A 19,582-nucleotide genomic window follows, 5' to 3' on the forward strand; every position below is an offset into this window, starting at 1 on the left:
TGATATTGCGATATGTTATAAGAAGGTAATTTATTATCATAAATATTGTACTATCGCTGGCAAGATAGGAAGGTCAGGCACAACTTAAACATCTCCCAGAGAGGATGGCATTTGAGTACTGTTGAACAGTCTACACTCATTTATTCCTCAAACAATATTATCTCTTTTGATATGTTGGTCCGGATCCTGCCCCTTTTTCAACATGTCTCATTTTATCAGAAACCGCAGCTGATATAAAGCTAACTTTCTTCATTGGCAATGCTTGCTGTTGGACTTTTTGCCTTACGCAGGGTCATCCCCAGTCTTTTTGCCTCCTTCCTCCTGGTTTTTCGGACCTCTCACTGTTGGCTCTAGGACTCTGAGCACTTTATCACTGCTGACCAGTGCTAAAGTGCAGGTGCTCTCCCAGCTAAAGTTGGTATGATTGGCTTATACCTAATTGGCATATTTAATTTACCTATAAGTCCCTTGTACAGTGGTATCTCTATACCCAGGGCCTGTAAATTAAATACTACTAGTGGGCCTGCAACGCTGCTTGCGCCACCCACTGAAGTAGACTTTCAAACCTGTCTCAGGCCTGCTAGCGCAGGGCCTGTGTGCGCAGTTTTCTGCCACAGGGACCTGGCATCTAAACCTACTTGCCAGGCCCAGAATTCCCCTTTTACTACATGTAAGTCACCCCTAAGGTACGCCCTAGCTAGCCCTATGGGCAGGGTGCCATGTATGTAGAAAGGCAGGACATGTGCCAAGTTGCGTGTCCTGTCCTGGTAGTGACAAACAGCCTAACTGGTGTCTCACTGCTGTGAGTGCTGCCTTCTCATAGGATTGTATTAGAAATGCCCTGCCTTATGTGTAAGGAGTATTGTCTGATTTATGAGGGGTAGCGTAGGCGTGTTTGGTATGGTTGTGATGGTGATAATAAATTCTGCTTACTGGTGTGGGTGTATTTTTTATTACTATCACAGAAATGCCACTTCTAGAAAGTGCGCATTTATCTGTGCTTATGACACTGGTGTTTTGCAGCTTGACTCCAGTCCACGTCTGGGCACAGTGACAGTTGGGGCTTTGTGCATACTTTTCAGACAGCCTGTACACAGGGATGGTTGAGGTGTCACAGAGGTGCATCTGCATACTGAATAGTCCTCCTGGGCTGAGAGAAGGGAGAGGTGGGGCACACCTGCATTTGTAAAGACTGTGCCCTGGCCTCACACAATAGGGATGTTAACCCCCAACTGATGTTTGGAGCCTGTGCTGAAAGGAGAGAGGGGGCACTCCCAGAACCAGTTGTAACTGGCTGGAACCTCCTCTCCCTACCATTGTAAAACACTGTAAGAACTGACTATAAGTACAGGGGAATTTTCCCCACAATTCGGAGACTATTGGAATCATCTTGGAACTGGTCACCAAAGGCTGAAAGGACTCACCAGGAACAGCCATGGACTGCTGCTGCTGTGCTGACCTGTGACCTGCCTGGTCACTGTGAAGGACTTGCCACTTGCTGCCTTTCCCTTGTGCTGGCCTGTAGCTGGGCCCTCCACCTGAGGACCTTGTCTTAAGATTCTGCTCCCCAGGGGCATGGTGCTATGGTCCCTGACCCCTGCATCCATTTCTTCACGTGGGGTGCTTCTCCGTGGTTGTGGCTTCCATAGCGCTTATTGCAGCGCGCTTATGGAGCCTTGGGAGCTCGTAGGCTCCTTGCTGCATTATGCCCCTTTAAATAAGATCACTGCAGCGGGCCGGGAAGCTGGAACAACACTTGCTCACCGCATCGGGTGCAGGAGAGTGTCTGCTCGGGCCCCAGGAGGGGTCTGATCTTCTTGTGGCTTCACGGCAGGACCAGGGGAAGGCGCGGGTAGTGCCCCCTTCCCCCTGGCCTCTGTGTTAGGAGCAGGACGCTCCTTTTCTGCTGTTAGGGAAAACGGGCATTAGTGTGCCCAACCAGGTTGGTGGAAGGGCCAGTGGAGGCCCGGGGTGGCCCCCAGAGATCCCGGGAGGGGCCTGTCATTAAACCAGAGGGGGTGCGTGGTGCCCCCCTCCTGCCCAAAGTTGTTTTTGCTGGCTTTGGCCCCCCTCGTGAGGGCCGGTTGAGGCCCTGGGGGGCCCCCAGTAATCACGGTCCCCGGAGGGGCCTGTCTATAAAAGAGAGGAGGTGCATGTCGCCCTCCTCTGACCCCAGAGTATAAGGGAGGCCCCCATTTTGCGCATAGGAGCGCCGGGGCCCCATTGTTCGCCTTCTAGGTACTGGAGGTGCCTTCATCCAACCAGGTACTGTTTAAAGGACCAATATAGTTGCAATCCAAAGTTCTTTTTACAGACTTTTGTTTGATTCATATATTACCTACCTGCGTTTGATGTTTTTCATATGTGTATGCAAATGTTCCTTTTATGGACATGCTTGCTAATATGTTTTTCTAATTTGCCATATGTTTTCTAATGTTCCTACTATGGGCATTTTATGATATTCTTACGACAAGTGCTGTGATGTAATAACGTGTTTTCCTGACTACTGCTTATGTTGCAGAATACTGAGTAACCTGTGTGTTATGTGTTACTACTGCTAGGTTTCAGATTAACGAATGTGTAGCGTTCTGACAACTGCTAAGGTAGCAGGATAATACTGATATGTGATGTTTGGTCTGATAATTGCCTTGTGTACGATACAATATATTTTCATATAATCTGGTGCTGTGTTTCCTTGGTGGTGGGGATATTGCGTCACGTGTGTTGTGTGTGTTGTGCAAACGCTTTACACATTGCCTCTGGGTTAAGCCTGACTGCTCGTGCCAAGCTACCAAGGGGGTGAGCAGGGGTTATCTTGGACGTGCAACTCCCTTGCCCTGACTAGAGTGGGTAAGTTCTGCCTGGCTGAGGTGCATACCCTAGCCAACCAGAAACCCCATTTCTAACACTTCCTTACACAGAATGTTGAAATCAATGTTTCTCCTTGTCCATCTAGTAAATCATCAGGATTCCGGGCATCCTTTCTCAACAAGCCAAAAGTACTGAAATACACCAAAACAAATATTGGTACTGAATGCCCCAACTGTTTGTCTAACTTCATGACATCTTCCATTCTTTATAACTTTATTTCGGCTACAAGCCATAAAAGTAGACAATGCAAAACATAACATGATTAGGGGACATATCAGTTAACAATTATAAGGATATAAGGATGACATTATTTTAAAAAAGTTTGCGATGTCCTAAAAGGTATAAAAATATTAGGTCATTATAATTTGGCTCCAATCAATTTAAAACTTATCAAACTAAATAAATATAATCTAAAACCAAATTATTAAAAACGCGTGATTATAAAAATTCTCTAGTTCATATCTCCCCTATATTCTATAGGTACCTTACCGCTGAGGAACCAATTTTATCATTTATCTCAGTTGTCTGGTATAAAGGGTGAAAATTCCATAATTTGCTTTAAGAACCCTAGAAGAATAATGGGGTCACAAATTTATAAAAAACAAGCAAATCATCATTATTCTTTAAATCTGAAGATCGAGGCCATTGAGGCTTTAGCTTCATCCAGTTAAGACCTAGTATATAAAATGCATATAATCTAAAACCAATGTGTTAAAAATACATGTTTATAATAATTCTCTTGTTCTTATGGCCCATGCACTTCGCAAGTATCCCGCAACAGAAAAAAATATTTTATCATTTGTGTCAGTTGTTAGAAGTCGTAATGCTGTATTCCATTCCCTTATCCCAACTGCCCTACATAATGGAGCAATCCACTTTTTCCTAGGTACCAGATATCTAGGGCAGAAAAACATAAAGTGCGCGAGTGACTCTTTTGTCTTTTGACAATAATGGCAGTATATTGAATTGCAGTCCTCCGATCTCCATTGTGCTGTAAATGTCTTGAGCGGGAGAGTCCCTAGTCTAAACTTGATGAATAGTGTTTTAGTATAGGGAGGATTTACATTATCCATATAGGCCTCAAATTTGGGGCTGCATTTATGGTCTAAGAACTGTAGAGTCAGACTGCCATGATTTTTTAACCAAATTTGGGCCAAAATGTTCTCCCAATAGCACCTTTTTAAACGCTCCTTTATTTCCTTGGTCAAATTATGAGGAGCACTCCACACCTCCTCCATTTTAATGAATTTACACGTATCTCTGATATGTCTGAACCAAGGGATCTTTAGTACGCTGTCACTTACGAGGAATTCATCTAATGCTATATGGAGAGTGGACCGATACTCTGAGGTCCAAAGACGAATCCAATACATTAGTGGTCTTAGTGCAATTTCATTGTGTATTTCGTTTAGGGCTAAGTCAAATCTGAGCGGGGTGAGAGGGGTGCTCATCGGCAGCTTCAGAAAGTTTCGTATAAAACGGTTTTCTACTGTGGTCAGACACCTAGAATTCGTATGTCCCCAAAGCTCAGCACCATAAATTGAGGCTGCTACTGCCACTGCTTTGTAAACGGTGATGGCAGGTGTTATCTCCCCTTCACAAGTATTGGCTATTTTCCTTGCTATCACTGTTGACCTTTGCCTGAATGCTGTCAGACTCTTCCTGATCTGTGCCGACCAACGTTGGTCGTCACTTAACCTAATCCCCAAATAATCAAATTGGCTGACTCTCTCCACTGGTTGGCCTGCTATCGTCATTTTCCCCCTAAATAGTTTATGCGGGTTGAAAGCCATAAACTTAGATTTTGTTGGGTTAATTTCAAGTCCTCTATTAGAACAACAATTATAAAAGGTGTCCAATTCATTTTGTAAGCCCATTGGTGTTCTTGAAATTAGTAAAGTGTCATCGGCGAACATTAAAATAGGGACTGGGGTTCCAGCTAACCTTGGGGCATCATGATTACAATGTAGCAGTTGGTCCGCAGCACCGTTAATGTAAAGGTTAAACAGTGTTGGTGCCAAAATGCACCCCTGCCTAACCCCTCTATCGACAGGTATAGCTTCCGTTAGATCGCCGCTATCTGACCAGCACACGTGAGCATAAGTCCCTTTGTGTAGATATCTAATCAGTCTTAGTAGTTCACTATTAGGTTGATAACTCTCCATAACTTTCCATAATGTATCCCGAGGTACCATATCAAAGGCAGCTTTTAAATCGATAAAAGCTACATACAAATGGCTTTTATTAAGTGACAGGTATTTCCAGCAAAGAAGGTTAAACCTAAATGCCTGGTCTATTGTGCTCAGCCATCTTCTGAAGCCTGCCTGAGAATCGGAGAGAATTTGGAAATCCTCTATCCATGTCTGTAATCTATTCAGTACTTGCTTAGTGAATATCTTTTGGCTAACATCAATAAGACTGATGGGCCTATAGTTGATGGGTTGTTCCCTTGGCCCTTTCTTGTAAATAGGGACTATAATTGCTCCTTGCCACGTAGTAGGAAGTCCTCCCCCCCTCAGTATCTCATTACTAAGCGCATTTAGATACAATGACCACGTTATCGGTCGGGAGAGATATAAATCCCCTGGAATACGATCAAGACCAGGGGCCTTCCCTTTACGTATTGATTGGAGAGCCTCTGTTGTTTCTTTTAGTGAAAAAAGGTCCAGATCAAATTTGGGTGGTATTGTACTCCCCCACGTTAAAGTATTGACAAAAAGGTCGTTAGGTTTTAGAAGAGGTGTAATAGTACTACTGATATGTGGTTTTCTGTATACATTTGAAAAATGCGTCATCCAGGTTTCTGGCTGGATTACAGGGAAGTTTTCCATTCCTTGGGGGCTGCTCTTGTCTGCCACTAGTTTCCAGAATACATTGAAATCCTTCTCCTGGAGCGCCTCAACCATCCTATTCCAATGCCTAGTCGCCCACTCTTTTTTTGCATTTTTAAGTACATCTTTATATACAGTCCTGTTCTTCCTTATCTCTCGACAATTCCCTTCCTTGAGTGCTCCCAGTAGCTGTATTTTAGCTTGACGGCAGGAGTTGGAGAACCACCTTGATGTTTTAATCCCAGTCTCTGTCCGCCTCCTTACCGTCTGGAAGTGTGGTTTTAATCGGGTGACCAGGGTACTATGGATATGGACCAAATCTACCAATTTGGTATTTGTATGTTTCAAAGGGGAAAGTGTTGTTGCAACTATTCTATAGATCAATAGCTGGAAATTTACATCACCTTCAACTCAATCCCATTTCACATTTTTACAATCATTGGTCCTAGTGAGGGCACTATTTAGACTCCACGTTGTCAGTATCTTAGAGCTGAATAAGATAGTAGAGAAGGAGGTGCTTAAAGCTAGGTGATCACTGTCAATACGAGGGAGAACTATCATGTAAATTAGGGATTTCCAGAGGGCGTAATCTACTAAAACGTAATCCAGGTGGCTAGAATATAAGCCTCTCCTATATGTAGGTGACGCCGGGTTATCTGATCTGGTATTCCCATTTACTATTCTTAATCCCTTTATTTTTATTATGTCTTCTAGTAGTTCTAAAGCTCCTCCTTCTTTCTTGGATGTGGCTTGCACCGGCCCTGATCTATCCCATGAGTCTGTAAGCTGAGATCCTTCTTGCTGATTGCCATCTCTGCAGTTCAATTGCATATTGAAATCGCCCGCAACAATTAAGCCCCGCCCGTCAGGGAGACAGTTAAAAAAATCTACTAATGTACTCATCTGAACAGTCTGGGTCCTTCCATTCATTTTGAAGATACCTGAGAAAATAATCACCACACTCACCTATAATTTTATTCTTTGAGGGCATTAGCATGAAATATTGGTTTCAAACAGGTAAATGAATGAAACCAGCCATGCTAGTAATCTCCTCCTCTTCGTCACTGTTATAGCCCCAGAATTGCCTTTTTTAAAGCCATTACACTTCAAATACAATTTAGCTAATTTAGATCAATTAATAGGAAATTGTATTGCTTTCTGTAAATGTATGTTGTTTTAAGTTGTTGATCTTAATCATGGTCAAAAACAATTTTAAGAAACTTGAAAAGTGTGTGTGTGTGTGCCCTTGTCTGAAAATGCGGAGTCACTGCTAAGAAGTATATGGCCGTTCTCTCCACTCCTGAGAAGCATCTCAGACTAAAATTACAAGACCTTGAGATCGTCACCATTAGTCATATATATATTTTCATCTGCTTTTCAGGGCACTGCCTAGCATAGGCCCTGGACAATGAGCCCTGTCTTCAACCCATTTGTGGTAGTCCTGTCTGGAGCTTACATATTAAACTCGACTCCATCTTAAAGTAGTTCAGTGTTTAATTGAACAGGTGTTCGTAGAACAAATATGCTACGTGTGCTTATCAAAATAAAACAATAAATACAGAACCACTACTTATATAATGCATAAACTAACCAGTATCTATAATAGGGTTTGTGGCAATGCCCGTTACAGCGAGTGTGTTGAAAGATCATAAGGACAATATTAATAATCCAGGAAACAGATGTAAAAGCTGTGAAAGGAGACCAAATATATGTACACCCCATCATTAGATCACAGACAGCTTATACAAGGCAAGGCCCAGATGAAGTTAAATACGGGAACTCAGATGGACACATTGAAATAAGGCATAATTCAGTCCGCTGTTTAATTGAGTCGTGATTTTTGACCTGCCTGCTTCTTTAAATTATGGTAAATAGATCTTCACATTATCCCGCATCTCCAAAAATCCTCCTCAGGTCCATTGCATCCATTTACATAAGTTTAACCTTTGACTGTTAAATCTTTGAATTGAAGCAGATTTCTTCGGTTTCACAAACACAGCACAGAGCATATCTTTGGGGGGGGTAGGTGAAAATATGTAGTCTGACATAAATATTATGTCCTAAATATCAATTACACAAATATTGTCTAGTTTGGTGTAGATTTCTATTATTAACTTCAATGAGACAATATTTCTGTAGGGAATATGTAGGACAGAAAGTTTCTATCTGCTGATAATATGACAACTATGTACTAGTACCACGCCTCCTGGGGTAATACCTGTGTTGCTGTACATATTTTAAGCCACAGTGCGATGGCAACTTTGAGATGATACAAGCATAAACAGTGAAGGCTTCAGAAACCCTTAATGGATGACCAACTACTTCAAGAGTACATAAGCTACGAGTTCAGTGTCTGGAAGAGCAATTGTTGATAACAATTAATCAGATCAGTTTTGTGATGGAATCTGAAGCAAGAAATGCAACCGAACACTCTGAGGAGATGTATCAGATGTGTGTTAGAAAAGTAACGTAAACGAGAATGTAGAATGTTAAACTCACTTCTGAAAGTTCTTAAACTGCCCTAGTCCATCTGACAAATCCAAAATATTTCATCCTTGTGTCCCCAGAGCTCAGGTGTTTGCTGTTACAAGAAATGTAGAAGACCTGGATACAGCCCAGAGAATTCCATTATTGACACAAGGAGCTGTGCCAAACATTCTCAAGAAACATTTTGAGACAACAGGAAAGTCATCAGCAGAAGCTGCCAGTATGATGGTAATGTGGCTTTATTACTTCAAACTGTACTGATCCTATTTGAAAAGGAATTAAATAGGAAAATACCCTGTGATAAATAACTTCTAATTCTATTTATAGCTCAACTTTTGTTTTCTGTAAATGAACAATGAAAGAACAAGGTTCCAAACGTAATGCTCATTGTAAATCAAATACTTACATATCAAATAAGGGCAAAACAGAAGAGTAAGACACACATAACTAATGTTTAAAATGTGGCTCAGTTTTTAATGAATAATTTGTGATTAGATGTTGTTAGAAATGGGGTCTTGTTCAAGCAAGGACCCTCACTCTAGTCAGTGTAAAAGAGAATCAGCCTCAGCTAACCCCTGCTTACCCCCTTGGTAGCTTGGCATGTCAGTAGGCTTAACTTCAGAGTGCTAGGTGTAAAGTATTTGTACCAACAGACACAGTAACTACAAAATGTCACAACACCAGTTTAGAAAAATAGGAAATATTTATCTAAATGAAACAAGACCAAAACGACAAAAATCCAACATACACAAGTCAAGTTATGAATTTTTAAAGATTAAACTAAAAAATAGCACTTAGAAACACAAAATGCTTCGATGAGGTGTTAACACGGCGTTGTGACGGAGTTGTTCCCAACTAGCCGACACCAGCGGCGACAGACACGGAGTCGCGTAGACCCCCAAGTACAGTACCTTTGCTTATGAGTAAAAACAAGTTGAGGCGCGAAGTCGGGGATTGCGGCGTCTGTGCGAAACGTTGAATCCGCACACTTCGAGTGGTGTCAGTCACGACGTGGTGCGGCAACTTCCACGGAGTCGTGGACTTCAGCGGGGCTGCAGCAGCATCAGACCTGCGAAGGTCGTCGCGTTACAGCAAAGATCACGGAGTAGGTTGCAGGTGACATCACCGGATTCAGCAGCAGCGCCGGTCCGAAGTCGTCCGAAGTCGATTTCCTTGGATTTCCCCCAGCTTTCCTTTCAAGGGCCCAGGAACTGTATAGGGCATCACTTGTCAGAGCAGGTGTCTCTCCAGAGACACCAGGTGCTGGCAGAGAGAAGTCTTTGCTGTCCCTGAGACTTCAAACAACTGGAGGCAAGCTCTAAATCAAGCCCTTGGAGATTTATTCACAAGACAGAAGGCACACAAAGTCCAGTTTTTGCCCTCTTACTCTGGCAGAAGCAGCAACTGCAGGATAGCTCTACAAAGCACAGTCACAGGCAGGGCAGCACTTCTCCTCAGCTCCTCAGCTCTTCTTAAGGCAGAGGTTCCTCTTGATGTCCAGAAGTGATCTAAAGTCTGTGGTTTTGGGGTGCCCTTCTTATACCCAATTTCTCCTTTGAAGTAGGCCTACTTCAAAGTAAAGTCTCTTTTGAATGTGAAATCCTGCCTTGCCAAGGCCAAGCCCCAGACACTCACCAGGGGGTCGGAGACTGCATTGTGTGAGGACAGGCACAGCCCTTTCAGGTGTAAGTGACCACTCCTCCCCTCCCTCCTAGCACAGATGGTTCATCAGGAAATGCAGACTCCACCCCAGCTCCTTTTGTGTCACTGTCTAGTGTGAGGTGCAACCAGCCCAACTGTCAAACTGACCCAGACAGGGAATCCACAAACAGGCAGAGTCACAGAAATGGTATAAGCAAGAAAATACTCACTTTCTAAAAGTGGCATTTTCAAACACACAATCTTAAAATCAACTTTACTAAAAGATGTATTTTTTAATTGTGATCTCAGAGACCACAAACTCCACACATCCATCAGCTCCCAAAGGGAATCTACACTTTAATCTGATTTAAAGGTAGCCCCCATGTAAACCTATGGGAAGGAAGGGCCTTGCAACAGTGAAAAACTAATTTAGCAATATTTCACTGTCAGGACATATAAAACACATTACTATGGCGGTCATTCTGACCGCGGTGGTCGGCGGTCGCCGCCCGCCAAGCGGTTCCCGCCGAAAGACCGCTCCTGTTGGCGGTGCTTCCGCCGACTTCCGCCATGGCGGTCATGGACCGCCAGGGTCAGAATGACCCCCTATATGTCCTACCTTAACCATACACTGCACCCTGCCCTTGGGGCTACCTAGGGCCTACCTTAGGGGTGTCTGACATGTAAGAAAAAGGAAGGTTTAGGCCTGGCAAGTGGGTACACTTGCCAAGTTGTATTTACAGTTAAAACTGCACACACAGACACAGCAATGGCAGGTCTGATACATGATTACAGAGCTACTTATGTGGGTGGCACAACCAGTGCTGCAGGTCCACTGGTAGCATTTGATTCACAGGCCCTGACACCTCTAGTGCACCTTATTAGGGACTTACTAGTAAATCAAATATGCCAATCATGGTTAAGCCAATTACATACAATTTAGACAGAGAGCATATGCACTTTAGCACTGGTTAGCAGTGGTAAAGTGCTCAGAGTTCAAAAGCCAACAGCAACAGGTCAGAAAAAATAGGAGGCAGGAGGCAAAAAGATTGGGGATGACCCTGCATAAGCAAAAAAGTCCAACAGATGTGAAAACTATTTATAAATATACGGCTAAAATGCTAAACTTCACCTAATTCCATGAATGAATTGGAATTTTAAAAAAATCCAAGTCAAAGATTAAGATGAGAATGGATCACCATATGGCAAAAGTGATATTGCATTACTTTCAAATTCATGTTCACAAAATAGCACCTATTTCCAAAGGAGTGCTATTTAACTAGCTGTACAAGACAGACAACAACAGATAGACAAGCACGAAAGACAGACAGACAGATTCAATGACCACTTGCTAGGTGGATATACAGATAGGCACACAAACAGACGTACAAACAGAGAAGTAAACTATTTAACCATAATTATCTACATTACCACAAGGTATACAAAACTAGTAAGCTAATCACAGTTTGCTCCACAGGGTCAAACACACTCATAATTCATCTAACAATAATCTGTTTTTCTGTGTTTAAATCAGGAAGTTTCATCAGAACTTTTGTCCAAGAGGTATGCCTACTCTGCAGAAGATAGAGATCATCGCTCTGCTGCCAGAAGTCCTGATGCATATCAGACCTGTGCAAAAGCCAAAACCTTTGGCTTCCAAGTCTGCCTGGAGTACAAATCACAGAATGCTGCTTTTCTCAGAAATTCAGCTCTGTACAAATTAATTGGGGAGAATGAAGCGAAGATTGTCATAAAACCAGGTACACTTATGACTTAAAATAAACACGTTTGTGTAACCTATTTTTAGTTTTCAGGTACACAATGCTGAACAAATGGTATCTGAAGATACTGGAAAAAGTTGCATGAAATAATGTAATTCCTCTGGTTGGTTTCAGCTCATACAGATGCAGCTATTGAGAAGCTGATGCTAGAGGTCCAGGCAGGACCAAAAGCAGCATCAAAAATAATCACCATGGTAACTGTAGAGGAAAACGAAGGTGAAGAACTTGAAGAGTCTGTGGTTCAAATGAAGCTGAAGAAAATTCTGGGAATTGATGAAGAATACAAGGTAACTGGTTGTCATACATTACCACCTCACTAAATAAATTGTTTTTAATCATGATAATTGCATTTCTTATAAAATGAAGTTCACTATAACTGTTTTGAGAAACGTTTATTTTACAAATATTTGTATCGTGCGTTTGACTTTACTTACTGTGTGCATATCTGTTATAATACTTTAAAAATCATGAGAACATCATTTGAAAAGGCAATTTATGGTGCATTGTCAAAACTTGCTTTGGTCGCACCAAACATCTTTTTGTATTATATAATTGTGCAAGAGAGTGTTGTTGAACAAGCAAACACTGATCCTAATTCATACAGTAACAACATTTATATTCATGTTCTGTTTGTAGGTTAGAAATGAGAGCTTGCTTAAAAATCTGAAGAACAATCAGAGAAAAGGGAATCATTCTAAGGAGCATGCTCCAAATGTCGCTGAGGTTGCAAAGGTCGGAAAGCAGCAAAGTTCATCTAGTTCTTCTTCTTCATCCTCTTCCTCACCATCATCTTCATCATCTAGTAGTCCCTCAAGCAGTAACCAGCAACAAGACAGTAGAAACAGTAGAAAAAACAAAGGCAGCAGCAGTAGCAGTAGCAGCAGCATCAGTAACAGTACGAGCACAGACAAAATAAGGCAAAACAGGAGTAGTAGCAGCAGCAGCAGTAGCAGCAGCAGCAGTAGTAGTAGTAGCAGCAGCAGCAGAAGAAAAAGTACCAGGCACCATCAAACTTCTCACGATAGAAGCCAACAACAACAGCAGCATAATCGTAGGAATCAATGGAGCATTAGCAGTGCAAGCAGTAGCAACAGCAGCAGTAGCAACGAGTCCTCAAGGAAACAGGTAAAGTACTGATTCTATTTGCTATGAACTATGTAATTTTGACAAGGTCTATTAAAGTAGTAATCTTCAAAGATGAGTCTACTGAGCTGTAGGCAGCCAAGCTGATCTCATTTCCTTGAAATGTGTTATGAGCATACAAAACATGAAGGGGAATTGACCCGGAACTGCTGTCCCACTCATATGCTCAAACAAGAGTGTATTGAGAATAAATCTAGTTTCTCTATTTGGCTAGAGCAGTGCACAATGATAATGCTACATCACCATTCTTCATACAGTTAATTAATTTTGATTCATAGACATACAACATTTGGGATTTTGAGACTCTGATATTTATGTCCATCATTATGCTATATCCATAGCTCGCCCTCTAGCCTATTATATTCCAAACGCACCCCTGCAAATCTTGGCAAATATCCTCCAGCAGCCTCTTAGAGGATACAGTGTACTCTCAACCATCATTTACCAGTCATGCTATGGCTCCAGTCATCAATCTTTAGAGGTTTGGTGACCACTCCATTTTTGTGCAATGGCTTTGTTTGCTATAAAAACACCTTATCTGATAAAAACCTTTTTCCCCAAGTAACACTACTTATTACCCCATACCCAGAAGTACAGTGGGTGCTTACAGTTCTACAGGAAGTCTCAATGTTGCTTCATTTTCCAGACACACCCTCCTCCTATGCCCTCTCTATTATTGGACAGCTCCATGGGATGTGCATGAAGGTGCATCTTAACCCTTGCTTCCCAAACAATGATCAGTAGTAGAACTGCATTTTTTCTACCTGACCACTAATGTAATATATTCAGTGAGAAATCTCCCACTGAATTATTTGAAAATCTGACTTTACTAATGGTTGGCATGTGAACATCTATAACTCCTCCTGCAAGCTTTCATCAGTATTGCCTATACCTTGTTCTCCCCTCTTCTTCGAGTGTCCCAGAGTCGTCTGTGTGTCCTACTTCAAAGTGACATATTTGTGTGATTTTATCTATGTATTGCCAATACCATACTAGTTAATCCGTATCTCACTAAGATGTGTGCACTAATGGGCTCCACACATGTATTTAAAACTATCATCAGAACAAATTACAACATTTATGAACAAATTCATTTATGGGTGGGTATTCATGACTGTGGGACCATGTTTAACACCCAACACTCCTAAGATCTTTTATAAGACTAATCTCTTTTTAAGGATGAGTTAATATAGTGAAATTAAAAATACATGTGCCTTTATATATGTACTTAATTAGAAATTAATGTGCTTGTGTTGGTACAGAAGATCACCTGTGTTTGGTCTTCCAGTCTCAGTTGTATGGTGAGAATGTGTCGGTGAGGTGAAGGCTTAATCATTTTTAGCAAGTAAAGGTGTTCATTTTCAGATGTGGTCATTTGACTAACTCAGAGTTTCAGCCAAATGTGGTTATACTGAGGGACTTTACATAAGTGAAGATTCCAAAGTATAGACTGGACACACAAAACTGGGTCGAGATCTGGTGTTGTTTCACCCAGTATAACCCACCATTGAAACTGCATGGTACAGAAGTGAACCAGAGCCATTAGAGAAGTTTTAAGATGGGCAGCATGTGGTCATGCCTTTGAGATACGCACGGTGGCTGGCTTTCTTGACTTTGTGGTATATGAATTCAATTCCAGGGTAGGTTGGTGTAAATTAAGTAAAGGAGTCCACGTGTGCTACAGTAGTGATTTCAGTCACCGTGACTCAACACTTAAAGAGTAGGGAAAAGTTACGAGTTAAGAAACTTTAGGGTTACATTGACTAGGGGACTTAAAGGGGGCTAGCATTAAAGGGAATGAGCAGGATCATGACTTTCAAAGAGGTGTTTGGAGGCAGGTCCAGTCTTGCTGGCCAGTTGAAAGAAAGAGACTCTGGCTTTGTTCACGAGAATTAGAATCTCATTCTAGCTTAGGGCTCATGCAAAGTTAGTAAATATATGTGAGTAATAACCAGATTAAATAACATTAGCTTTCTCTTCCCTGAGACATCAGTTCCTATTCTGTATAGAATGTTTTGTATGAACTGCACTAAGGCAATCATGGAACATACTTTTCACATTCATGCATCACTATTTCTAGTAGATTCTATTGATTTCATATAATGCCTTTGTTTACACAAGGTGTTCTTTTCAATCAAGTCTCATTCATCTCTTTATGGATTCGTATTGTATGTGCTGATACATCTGTAACAGTGCAGTTTATCATGGCCTTATGCCACATGTGTAATTTTCCTGAAAATTGATGACGTCTAAGAACTTTGGGCCATATGTACGAACACATTTTCCCATTGACACAGAATGGGAAAAACCCTTTGCTACATCTGGCCCTTTGTCCCTAAGTGATGCAAAGTTGAATTGCGTAATGCAATTAAACATCTCTGAACATTAACCATCATATTCAGCATAATTTCCTCACTGCTAGACGCCTTTGCATCCTATCCCACAACCCGCCCCCAAAGGAGTTTGCATCCATCACTAGTCCATTACAGACTAATCCTCAATATCTCAACTCTGTGAACTTGCCACCTTTCATATCTATGCATTACCTATTCTCCATAATCTCCGAATCTCCTTGATCCACAATCAGCATCCATTCCTGTCCTGGACCAAGGTCTTACCTTTTTCAAGTTCCTTAATCCTGTCAGCTTGAGTTATAAACCCATTTGACCCCTTTCTCTATTAAATTTGGGATTATCTCCTGAACTAAAATGTTTTGTTTTTTTGTTAAGGCTGATCGGAAGTGACATCTGGCTCATTTGGCAGCACAAACATAATGAAAAGTTGCAACGGTGTTTGTAATTTTTAGTGCTCGGCCTCAAATATAGCATATTTACTACTAATGGAAGGAATAGCACACGCACATGCACAGTGCTTCTGAGTCTGGCATTTTTGCAACTTGACAGCTTGAGAATTTGCCTAGTTGATTGATTTAGGCACCTCAGTGTAATTTTCAGGTCCAGCAGCTAAAAGCTGCTGACGAACACTTAGCCAAAGTCAGTAATGCACATTTAAGAGCTGATTACATTTTGGCTCGTCCTTCTGTTTCACGCACAAAAGTTCCATTTGGTTTAGAAATTGAGCACAAATTGCTGACGATGCTTAAATTTGGACCCTTGATTTGCGGCAGGTAAAAAACGTGTTGCAACTGGAGGCCGCAAATTTCCAGCACCTCAAACTGAGTGAAATTATGTGCAAATTAGTAGCAATTCTCTAATCCAGGTGGGGCAAATTGAATTTGAGTGCAAACTCATTACTGAACACTTCATGAAGAATAACTAGCAGATGCAAAATGTGCACTTTGGGTGTGCATGGACACTTTAATCATGTCCTTATTCACTGTCAGTTTAGATTTGATCGGCATTGTGATTTTACATGAATAGACTTTTTAAACTAGATGCAGTTGACTCTCCAGCTGTCTTGTTCTTTGTGCTGCAAGCATTCTATGCTACATAGTATGCTATATAGTACAATCAAGTATATACATATGTGAACCTTGCAACAAAGCAACAAAGAGCTGTACACAAGACAAATTACAATACTTGTAAGTGAGCAGAAATACAACTTTTTGGGTTAAGGAGAGGATAGTGCTGGGAGACAAAGTAAATGGGGATAGGAAGCTAATAGTTGCATCAAAGGCGCATTCGAGAGAAGGGGAATCAATGGCGATGGGGCACCTCAGATGAAGTGGCAGTGGGGGGTACTGAAGTGATGGGGAGCTTCTTGAAGAGATGATTCTTCGCCTCCTTCCAGAACTGGAACAGTGAGCTGACCAGCATTTTTTTATTTGGTTGTTCCAAACTCTTTTTCTTCTCACAGTTCCTCATTGGCATTTTGGAGACTCTTCTCCTGAATATTGTTTATGTTATGCTAGAGTTTCTGATCTTGGCTGCAAATGTAGGGAAGGATGTTGGTATTGACAATCTTGTCAATGATGGAGCTGGTATTGAATATGACGCATTAGGTTTGACAATCACTTGTTCGTACAGCATCAAAAGCATATTTAGATATATGAACAGTGGTCCATTGCACCCTTGACAAATGTCTGATTGCATTTTTTCTCCTGCAGACAAACCCTGAAAGGTATGACCTACGTTTCACCCCAGCATACAGAACCTCTGTAAGTGTCATTCTAACTAATTTGGAGTTAATATTTGTCATCAAATACTTTGTGTTGGCTTTCTCGAATCAGGAGTTATGGACAATGATACTTCTCTAATTGTAATGTCATATTGGCCATGTCACCAAAAAACAGAATGTGAGGTTTTCCAATTTTGATGTCTGAAACTTTGCCACAGGCCCCTGGAATTATGGGATTTTGAAGCTGCAGCGTTTTCCATATAATTATGAATTTGCTGCAATTGCTACATACTCCATTATTTGCTGAATAATCTGCAGATTTCATCCAAAAATAGTTTCTAGCTCAATTGATCAAAGGTTACTAAACACAGTGACACATGCAGGGAAAGGCCCTTCACAAAGGTTGATTTGTCAACTTTCAGTTGCTTATTGCTATATTTGGGTGTCAAACTGGTAACTATCAGGGGAAATCTTTGGCCAGTTAGTGTTAAAATGTGCCACAGTGGCATAATAATGTGGTAATAGTGTCACAAAATGTGCTCACTTATGCAGCATAGTTTGCCTTTTTTGCCTCTCAGTTTAATCAGCTGTGCTGCATATTTGTCACCCCTGCTGCATAATTTCAGTGGCCCTGGCAGTGTCATTTCTCTAAGTTTAGCACTATGTGGCACAAGTTACAAAAACAGGACACATTAGTTTCTGATACATATATTAAAATTAAAATCACCTTTACAGCTGAAACTGTTTGGATATAGTTTGGGAATTGCTGGGATAGCTCTGTAGATAGACATGTAAGCGTGTTTAGATCTGGAAGGCATGTCAGTTGATGTTTTTTGCTTAGTTCGGTTTATGCAGTAGGAATGTACATGCTTTGCCTGCTGCTTGTATCTGCTAGGAAGAACTTCCAACACATCTAGCACTGAGATACCTCTAGCTGGGAACTCTTTAGCAGGAGGACAGAAAGATGAGTAAAATAATGTTTCACAAAGACACAGAAATACATTGCCATCAAGCTCATTTTAGAGGGTTTTGTTAGTCCTGTGATTCTAAGTAGCACTCAGGCCTGCAAAAGCAAAATTATTTTAAAGTTTTTTTTTTTTAAAGTTATTTCCATAAGTATAATTTATGTAGTCTCTATTGGAAATGTGCATTTTCATAAACTACTTTGCAATAACACAGCGTCCAAAGAAGACAACCTCAGGGCACAGAGAATCTTCCCATTCAAGCTCCAGCTCTTCAAGCAGCAGCAGTAGCAGTAGTGCATCCAGTGCTAGAAGATCTCAACGGGTAGGTGCTACATGAAAATAGATCAGTAACTACATTATCTCCCTATTTTGGGCATCTTGGGGTGTTTAAGTTTTTGATTCCGTAGTCTAACAAATTAATTTAGACCAACACTCTTGAGGTGAAGATAGAATTTTTATTCATCCTGTGATAAGAAGAGCCCTGAGCAGGAAGCCATGTTAGTTTGCACCCATGTATGGGGTTGAAATTAGAACTCTTTGTTTCCATCACTTTTCAGAATTACAAAACAATGTGCTTCACATTTGCATTTCTTACTGTTGAATATGTAAATTTTATTTACAGGTGGTTACATTTTGTTGTATGTTGCAAAAATTGACATCCAACATCATTTCCTTTCACACTTCCTGTCCCCTAGCAAGATTGTCACAAAATTCATTTTAAATGTAAATAAGCAGCACTTGTCAGAAGTTATAGCCTGACCCTTATTTGAAGCAAAGAAAATGTGACAAGATTAATATAGAATTTAAAATAATGTTTATTTATTGCTTGGATTTCCATGACCCTTCAAATTTCAGCTCATGACCCACCAGTGGGTCATGACCTGCAGGAAATGCTGGTCCAGACTGTTTCAATTTGACAACGACCTGCCTGTACTAATCAAGAAGGGACAACCAGTGGAGCCACTTAGTTAAATCTCATACTTCGGAGATGCTAAAGCGTAAATCCGAACTTTCAGGCCACTGGCTGGTTGTTCGCAATAAAATTAATCAATTGCGAAGAGCATTATACATAATTTATCTCTCCAATCGAGATGCTCCTGCTTTCGGAATGAGAAATAATTTATTTTGGGGACATGAATTTCAAAATTATTGCTACACTAGATCCTAAACAACTCCAAAGCATGTCCCCTATGCGACATCCAAGGGCCGCACTTATTTACATTATGGATTTCTTTGGCCTAGCCGATGTCTGTTTTACAATAAGACCAAACTAGCCTGTCTTTACATATTAATATGCTCCCCTTGGACCATGTTCCCGCATCAACATTTTTTTGTATCCAAAAACGTGCTCCTCTCTATTACTATTGATCTTTATCCATGCATTGATTCAGATCACAATGCATGAGAGGGTCTCTGCTTCCCTTACCAATTAACTGTACCCATTGGACATTCGATAGAAGTCTCATAAACGATGCAAGTCATATAGATTAGATGTCTAAAACAATTCTTACAAGAATAGCGGAATAATAACATTCAGGCAGCAGCTCTAAATACGGTCTGGGACTCCATGAAGGCAGTGGTAAAGGGTTCTACCCTTCCATGTGCTATAACAAAAGTGGAATCAATCGTTAAGAACCTGTGAGTTCAAAACTTTGCTTTTGGAACTTAAAATCAAATATGCATTTTCACTACTAATGTAGCAAGATGATCATAAGGGGTAACAGTAAAGAGAGTAAGAAGTAAGAGAGAGAGCTCACTTTGCAGAATCCCTGTCTATAGCCATAGA

General features: G+C 41.1%; 1 protein-coding gene across 2 annotated transcripts in view; it reads left to right on the forward strand.

The window, feature by feature from the left end:
• Nucleotides 1-19,582, forward strand: part of LOC138293201 (vitellogenin-A2-like) — a 79,166-nt gene that overhangs the window by 38,339 nt on the left and 21,245 nt on the right. The window contains exons 20-25 of one of the 2 annotated variants that reach the window (XM_069232288.1): nucleotides 8,270-8,417; nucleotides 11,365-11,590; nucleotides 11,726-11,898; nucleotides 12,248-12,736; nucleotides 16,821-16,871; nucleotides 18,011-18,118. In XM_069232288.1, the coding sequence (XP_069088389.1) occupies nucleotides 8,270-8,417; nucleotides 11,365-11,590; nucleotides 11,726-11,898; nucleotides 12,248-12,736; nucleotides 16,821-16,871; nucleotides 18,011-18,118 (1,195 nt within the window). The remainder of the gene's footprint in view (nucleotides 1-8,269; nucleotides 8,418-11,364; nucleotides 11,591-11,725; nucleotides 11,899-12,247; nucleotides 12,737-16,820; nucleotides 16,872-18,010; nucleotides 18,119-19,582) is intronic. The other variant, XM_069232289.1, reaches the window with a different exon arrangement.

The sequence above is a fragment of the Pleurodeles waltl genome, chromosome 4_2 (genome assembly GCF_031143425.1).
Source record: "Pleurodeles waltl isolate 20211129_DDA chromosome 4_2, aPleWal1.hap1.20221129, whole genome shotgun sequence".
Taxonomy (NCBI): domain Eukaryota; kingdom Metazoa; phylum Chordata; class Amphibia; order Caudata; family Salamandridae; genus Pleurodeles; species Pleurodeles waltl.